At 55.8% G+C, this 7,748-nt stretch overlaps 1 protein-coding gene across 1 annotated transcript; it reads right to left on the bottom strand.

Annotated features, from left to right (window-relative positions):
• Window positions 1-1,548: 1,548 nt before the first annotated feature.
• ZNHIT1 (zinc finger HIT-type containing 1) lies at window positions 1,549-7,542 on the bottom strand. The gene is made up of 4 exons (XM_088466509.1): window positions 7,359-7,542; window positions 6,397-6,476; window positions 2,267-2,436; window positions 1,549-1,669 (listed from the first exon to the last, which is right to left on the bottom strand). Exons 1-4 carry the CDS (start codon window positions 7,540-7,542, stop codon window positions 1,648-1,650), a joined length of 456 nt encoding a protein of 151 aa, XP_088322635.1. The 3' UTR covers window positions 1,549-1,647.
• Window positions 7,543-7,748: the final 206 nt, after the last annotated feature.

The raw sequence follows: 7,748 nt of genomic DNA, 5'->3' as shown, positions 1-7,748 counted from the left end.
GGTGCCTGTAGGAGGAGTCCACTACAGCATGGCCTGAGAGCGGAGCAAAGGCGCGCTGAATGAGGGGGGAAGGGGCCGGCTGCTGTGCAGCCGTACCATCTCCCCCGGCCAGACAGAGAACCGCCGGGGACTTCCTTCTCCAGAGCCCGGCGGTTATTTGTCCCCGGTGGCCTAGTGGACGCCGGGGTATGGGGGGCCAAACGCCACTGCTGACCGGCGCCGGGCGTCCCCTACCCAGCGCTAACGGGCTGCCCTGCGGCGGTTCCCGTCTAGGGATACCGCACGCAGTATTGTACTCTGGATGCTTTACCTAACCTCCCTCCCCCCGCCGCTGCAGCCCTGGGAGCCGACATGTCCCGCTAGCAGGGACTCGCCGCTCCTGCCCAGGCTCACGGCTCTGTGCCGGTACACGGCTCCGGCGGAGGGATGGGTGTAGGAGCGGCAGTCCTGACTTCCACTGGACTGTCAGGGCCGACCGCTCAATCCCGCTGACTCCAGTCAGCCAAAACTTCAACTTCAGGGGCTCCTCTTGCTAGCCCCCCTGTGATACCCGTGCTCCCCAACCTCTCCGGCCGGGGCACCACACTAAACTGAGTAATGCACTTGCTGGGAGTCGGGGTATGGAGGGGGACCAGTGCATCCTGGGGGAAAGATATTAACTGCATGGTGCCCGATGACTGCATGGTGCCCGATGCCTGAGTCATCACCTATACCCCAAGGTCACCTGTGGACCCTAATGAACCTGAAGTAGAAATAAGGGACACTCAGTCTTTCCACTTTTGGGGTTTTGCTGGAGCCTGTTTGCCGGGAAAGCTGTAATGTTACGCTGTATCGTGTGCAGGGAAAGCTGTAATGTTACGCTGTAGCGTGTGCAGGGATAGCTGTAATATTACGCTGTAGCGTGTGCAGGGAAAGCTGTAATGTTACGCTGTGGCGTGTGCAGGGAAACCTGTAATGTTACGCTGTGGCATGTGCTCTTTTGGATGTATTTTCCTGGTTGGATAGAATTTTATTTTCAGTTTTTAATGTTTGCCACCTGTAGTTTGTGCTGTCAGCTCTCCTGTCCTGTAATTACCACAGCATTTTTAGTGCATATTTTCACAAACGGTCTGACATGTTATCTGCCACGTCATTATATCATCACACGTGTTTATTACACAGCAGATCACAGGACACACCTCTACCACACGTCATTATATCATCACACGTGTTTATTACACAGCAGATCGCAGGACACACGTCTACCACACGTCATTATATCATCACACGTGTTTATTACACAGCAGATCGCAGGACACACGTCTACCACACGTCATTATATCATCACACGTGTTTATTACACAGCAGATCGCAGGACACACGTCTACCACACGTCATTATATCATCACACGTGTTTATTACACAGCAGATCACAGGACACACGTCTACCACACGTCATTATATCATCACACGTGTTTATTACACAGCAGATCACAGGACACACGTCTACCACACGTCATTATATCATCACACGTGTTTATTACACAGCAGATCACAGGACACACGTCATTATATCATCACACGTGTTTATTGTTCAGCAGTAATTTAAAAAATGTTCATGAATTTATCTTTACAAAACGACGTATTTACACGGCGCGCAGAGGGGTCTCACACCGTCCACTTCAGGCACCTGCAACAAAGCACAGATCCGAGGGGTTACCGGGGCCACACACATACATAATATAATATTAGGTACTAACAGTGGTTACTTACAGTACAGGAATAGTTATCCATCTTACACAGCACCGAGAGGGGACAGATAAAGCGCACACATGGAAGCTTCATTTATAAACATCTATTCTCAACCCGTAGCCCACAGGTACCATATACGCCCACCCACCCCACACACCCCTACAGCCAGGAGTGCCATGAAGGCTCTGGCACCATCTGTCCAAATATATCACATGACCGATGGCACAGCTGGCAGGGGAGGGGGTTTAGTGATCCGCTGAGGGCATACTGGTCTGGGTACAGCCAGTGTGTACAGCACGACCTGCACCCATTCTATATACTCCAGTGCCCCCTGCATTACTCTCGTTCTCCATGTGAGCGGGGGATTGTGCTATTGCAGTGATGGGGAGGCCCTCAGAGACTATATATAACAGCAGAGAGATCCCTACTTTCCTATAGTATATTGAAATTTGTTTTACCGCGTTTCATTACTTCCCCTTCATATGAGTCCCAGTTCCGCCCTGTAAGAGCACAAAGCGTAGGACAGAGGGGTTACCTGGTCTCCTGGTGGGTGCACAGACACTTCACGCAGCAATACCGCGACCCGCAAGACACACAGCAATAGTTGGATGGGAATCCGCACACAGAACAGAAGTGACGCTGGGGGAAGTTTGAGGGAGGCGCACAGGCCGTCAGATAATTGGGTCCCTCACTGGTGCTTAAATTCTGGAATTAGAGAGAAATAAAAAATCACGACTGGAAAACGAAGTAGATATTTCTCACCCTGCAGGGTGACATAGACAGAAGGGAGCTATGAGCCTGTCCCTCCCCCTGCAGGGTGACACAGACAGAAGGGAGCTTTGAGCCTGTCCCTGTCCCTCCCCCTGCAGGGTGACACAGACAGAAGGGAGCTATGAGCCTGTCTCCTCCCCCTGCAGGGTGACACAGACAGAAGGGAGCTATGAGCCTGTCCTTCCCCCTGCAGGGTGACACAGACAGAAGGGAGCTACGAGCCTGTCCCTCCACCTTGCAGGGTGACACAGACAGAAGGGAGCTATGAGCCTGTCCCTCCCCCTGCAGGGTGACACAGACAGAAGGGAGCTATGAGCCTGTCCCTCCCCCTGCAGGGTGACACAGACAGAAGCGATCTATGAGCCTGTCCCTCCACCTTGCAGGGTGACACAGACAGAAGGGAGCTATGAGTCTGTCCCTCCCCCTGCAGGGTGACACAGACAGAAGGGAGCTACGAGCCTGTCCCTCCCCCTGCAGGGTGACACAGACAGATGGGTGCTATGAGCCTGTCCCTCCCCTTGCAGGGTGACACAGACAGAAGGGAGCTATGAGCCTGTCCCTCTCCCTGCAGGGTGACACAGACAGAAGGGAGCTATGAGCCTGTCCCTCCCCTTGCAGGGTGACACAGACAGAAGGGAGCTATGAGCCTGTCCCTCCCCCTGCAGGGTGACACAGACAGAAGGGAGCTATGAGCCTATCCCTCCCCCTGCAGGGTGACACAGACAGAAGGGAGCTATGAGCCTATCCCTCCCCCTGCAGGGTGACACAGACAGAAGGGAGATATGAGCCTGTCCCTCCCCCTGCAGGGTGACACAGTGACAGAGACAGAAGGGAGCTATGAGCCTGTCCTTCCCCCTGCAGGGTGACACAGACAGAAGGGAGCTATGAGCCTGTCCCTCCCCCTGCAGGGTGACACAGACAGAAGGGAGCTATGAGCCTGTCCCTCCCCCTGCAGGGTGACACAGACAGAAGGGAGCTATGAGCCTGTCCCTCCCCCTGCAGGGTGACACAGACAGAAGGGAGCTAGGAGCCTGTCCCTCCCCCTGCAGGGTGACACAGACAGAAGGGAGCTACGAGCCTGTCCCTCCCCTTGCAGGGTGACACAGACAGAAGGGAGCTACGAGCCTGTCCCTCCCCCTGCAGGGTGACACAGACAGAAGGGAGCTACGAGCCTGTCCCTCCCCCTGCAGGGTGACACAGACAGAAGGGAGCTACGAGCCTGTCCCTCCCCCTGCAGGGTGACACAGACAGAAGGGAGCTATGAGCCTGTCCCTCCCCCTGCAGGGTCACACAGACAGAAGGGAGCTATGAGCCTGTCCCTCCCCCTGCAGGGTGACACAGACAGAAGGGAGCTATGAGCCTGTCCCTCCCCCTGCAGGGTGACACAGACAGAAGGGAGCTATGAGCCTGTCCCTCCCCCTGCAGGGTGATACAGACAGAAGGGAGTTATGAGTCTTTCCCTCCCCCTGCAGGGTGACACAGACAGAAGGGAGCTACGAGCCTGTCCCTCCCCCTGCAGGGTGACACAGACAGAAGGGAGCTATGAGCCTGTCCCTCCCCCTGCAGGGTGACACAGACAGAAGGGAGCTATGAGCCTGTCCCTCCCCCTGCAGGGTGACACAGACAGAAGGGAGCTTTGAGCCTGTCCCTGTCCCTCCCCCTGCAGGGTGACACAGACAGAAGGGAGCTTTGAGCCTGTCCCTGTCCCTCCCCCTGCAGGGTGACACAGACAGAAGGGAGCTATGAGCCTGTCTCCTCCCCCTGCAGGGTGACACAGACAGAAGGGAGCTATGAGCCTGTCCTTCCCCCTGCAGGGTGACACAGACAGAAGGGAGCTATGAGCCTGTCCCTCCCCCTGCAGGGTGACACAGACAGAAGGGAGCTATGAGCCTGTCCCTCCCCCTGCAGGGGGACACAGACAGAAGGGAGCTATGAGCCTGTCCCTCCCCCTGCAGGGTGACACAGACAGAAGGGAGCTATGAGTCTGTCCCTCCCCCTGCAGGGTGACACAGACAGATGGGTGCTATGAGCCTGTCCCTCCCCTTGCAGGGTGACACAGACAGAAGGGAGCTATGAGCCTGTCCCTCCCCCTGCAGGGTGACACAGACAGAAGCGATCTATGAGCCTGTCCCTCCACCTTGCAGGGTGACACAGACAGAAGGGAGCTATGAGTCTGTCCCTCCCCCTGCAGGGTGACACAGACAGAAGGGAGCTACGAGCCTGTCCCTCCCCCTGCAGGGTGACACAGACAGATGGGTGCTATGAGCCTGTCCCTCCCCTTGCAGGGTGACACAGACAGAAGGGAGCTATGAGCCTGTCCCTCTCCCTGCAGGGTGACACAGACAGAAGGGAGCTATGAGCCTGTCCCTCCCCTTGCAGGGTGACACAGACAGAAGGGAGCTATGAGCCTGTCCCTCCCCCTGCAGGGTGACACAGACAGAAGGGAGCTATGAGCCTATCCCTCCCCCTGCAGGGTGACACAGACAGAAGGGAGCTATGAGCCTATCCCTCCCCCTGCAGGGTGACACAGACAGAAGGGAGATATGAGCCTGTCCCTCCCCCTGCAGGGTGACACAGTGACACAGACAGAAGGGAGCTATGAGCCTGTCCTTCCCCCTGCAGGGTGACACAGACAGAAGGGAGCTATGAGCCTGTCCCTCCCCCTGCAGGGTGACACAGACAGAAGGGAGCTATGAGCCTGTCCCTCCCCCTGCAGGGGGACACAGACAGAAGGGAGCTAGGAGCCTGTCCCTCCCCCTGCAGGGTGACACAGACAGAAGGGAGCTACGAGCCTGTCCCTCCCCCTGCAGGGTGACACAGACAGAAGGGAACTACGAGCCTGTCCCTCCCCTTGCAGGGTGACACAGACAGAAGGGAGCTACGAGCCTGTCCCTCCCCCTGCAGGGTGACACAGACAGAAGGGAGCTACGAGCCTGTCCCTCCCCCTGCAGGGTGACACAGACAGAAGGGAGCTACGAGCCTGTCCCTCCCCCTGCAGGGTGACACAGACAGAAGGGAGCTATGAGCCTGTCCCTCCCCCTGCAGGGTGACACAGACAGAAGGGAGCTATGAGCCTGTCCCTCCCCCTGCAGGGTGACACAGACAGAAGGGAGCTATGAGCCTGTCCCTCCCCCTGCAGGGTGACACAGACAGAAGGGAGCTATGAGCCTGTCCCTCCCCCTGCAGGGTGATACAGACAGAAGGGAGCTATGAGTCTTTCCCTCCCCCTGCAGGGTGACACAGACAGAAGGGAGCTACGAGCCTGTCCCTCCCCCTGCAGGGTGACACAGACAGAAGGGAGCTATGAGCCTGTCCCTCCCCCTGCAGGGTGATACAGACAGAAGGGAGCTATGAGTCTGTCCCTCCCCCTGCAGGGTGACACAGACAGAAGGGAGCTATGAGTCTGTCCCTCCCCCTGCAGGGTGATAGCTGTATTAGATACACTGTCTGACATCAATACAGTGGGCCCCATTTCTCCCGTCCTCCTCCCTATTTCCCTCAGGCAGACATTACTCTGCTCACTATACCGGAGGACATTCATGAAACTGTTGTACTAGGGGAGGTGCAGAGAGCCGGCTCTTAGCTCTAGTACAGGATAGACTGTAAAAGTCTGATTAGTGGCTGTGGGGACAATATCAGCCACTGCTGTAAAACAGTTTCCATAAATATCCCCCAGAAATCAGCAGTGAGCCTGGCCCCGCTCAGCCCGTGACAGAGGCAGCCCATGACCTCACCAAACTGTATATAAATGCGTCACACGGCTGCGTGCTCAGGAAGTGCGGGGGAGATGGAATCGTGTCCTCCTCAGAGCAGCCATTTTGTTGGAGTCATTAGGAAACAGACAGCGATTTATAGAAATGCATCTCGCTAGCGAATGGACAGTGCCACGCCCACCTGTTCTTCTAGAAGCGCCTGGAAATTCTTGCGGAAACGCAGCTTGAAGTGATCTCCGCGAGTTTTCTTCTTTTTCTTTCCTGCGATCAATAACATCACAGAACGTCATTCTCACATCCCGCCACCGGGTGGCAGCATTACCCTAATGTAAGACGAGCTGCTCCTTATATAAGGGTTACACTGAGACGTTCTCCTATAGATACAGGAGCTCATGCAGACTCGCTCGCAAGATCCAATTGCTCGCTGGCAAAAAGGGGCCGGATATTTAAATTAAGCGCTCGCACTGCGTCGCGTAAGGACGCCCACTACGTTTTGGCGAGCTACGGCAAAGTGCGCTCGCAAGTGTCTGAAGACGCCCCCTTGCCACTCGCAACACACGTCATCTCCGGGAAAAGAAGGATTAATCGGGACCATCATGAGCCATCGGAACTGCTCGCAGCATTTGGGGTTGCCTTAACCTGCCGCAAGCACTGCGATCAGCGCTGACTGAAATACATGCAGGCGACGTGTACAATGACGCTACTTTGCTAATTATGCACGCCCTTTAAACGGCGTTTTGGCGGCCAGACCTGCCTGCGTCCGAATATCCACTCCCCCGTTCACATGCACCTTCCCATTACCTCCCACAAACGGCGCTATCTGTCACTCAAAGCAGCGACCTGATAGTGGCTTACGAGCTACCAAAATCAGATCGCAACGAATGGCTTGCGCACGCACACTGCAAATTATGCGCATGCGCAGATGGGTAAAAATCGCTCAGAGTGAGCGATCGCGCCTTAGCGAGCGAGTCTGAATGTGCTCCACAGACTTTATATTTACTATGCAGCTGAAATCAAGCTGTTGTCCTCTGTTATCAGACATTTCACACTGACGTAAGCTCACTGACATTAGCCGACAGGGCCCCACAGTCAGCCAGTCACAAGTCTTCGGACCAGCCGACCAGAGGGCCATATGATACTCACCGGTTTCTGTGTCGTCGTCAAACTGGGGGAGGCGCTTTAGCTGTGGGAGGTTGGCGTGAGGGTCGTCCTGAAAGTTGTCTTTTTCCAAAGCATCCAGCTGCCGGTTCAGACGCCGCTGGCGGGTGGCACAGTCCAGCACCCGCCGCTGGGACGGGTCATTGGAACGGACTGAAAGATATAACATCCCTCTTTTATTATACAACACAGACAGACTGGTCCCTGCATTCCCACTACACATAAATTACTCTCAATCATCACTGCAGTAGAGGCCTGGGAAGAAGAGATAGGCTCCTCCCTCTCCTGTAACTCCTCCCCCAGCGCAGTCAGTCACCACTGCAGCAGAGGCCTGGGAAGAAGAGATAGGCTCCTCCCCCTCCTGTAACTCCTCCC

This window comes from Taudactylus pleione, unplaced genomic scaffold (assembly GCF_031769625.1).
Source record: "Taudactylus pleione unplaced genomic scaffold, aTauple2 ptg003355l, whole genome shotgun sequence".
NCBI classification, from domain to species: domain Eukaryota; kingdom Metazoa; phylum Chordata; class Amphibia; order Anura; family Myobatrachidae; genus Taudactylus; species Taudactylus pleione.
This window is presented reverse-complemented; position numbering and strand designations above follow the sequence as displayed.

Coding starts and splice junctions, on each gene's coding strand:
- ZNHIT1 (XM_088466509.1), bottom strand. CDS start 7,542: ATGTTATATCTTTCAGTCCGTTCCAATGACCCGTCCCAGCGGCGGGTG. Junction 6,477..7,358: donor TGACGACGACACAGAAACCG/GTGAGTATCATA, acceptor TATTGATCGCAG/GAAAGAAAAAGAAGAAAACT. Junction 1,670..2,266: donor TGCACCCACCAGGAGACCAG/GTAACCCCTCTG, acceptor GCTTTGTTGCAG/GTGCCTGAAGTGGACGGTGT.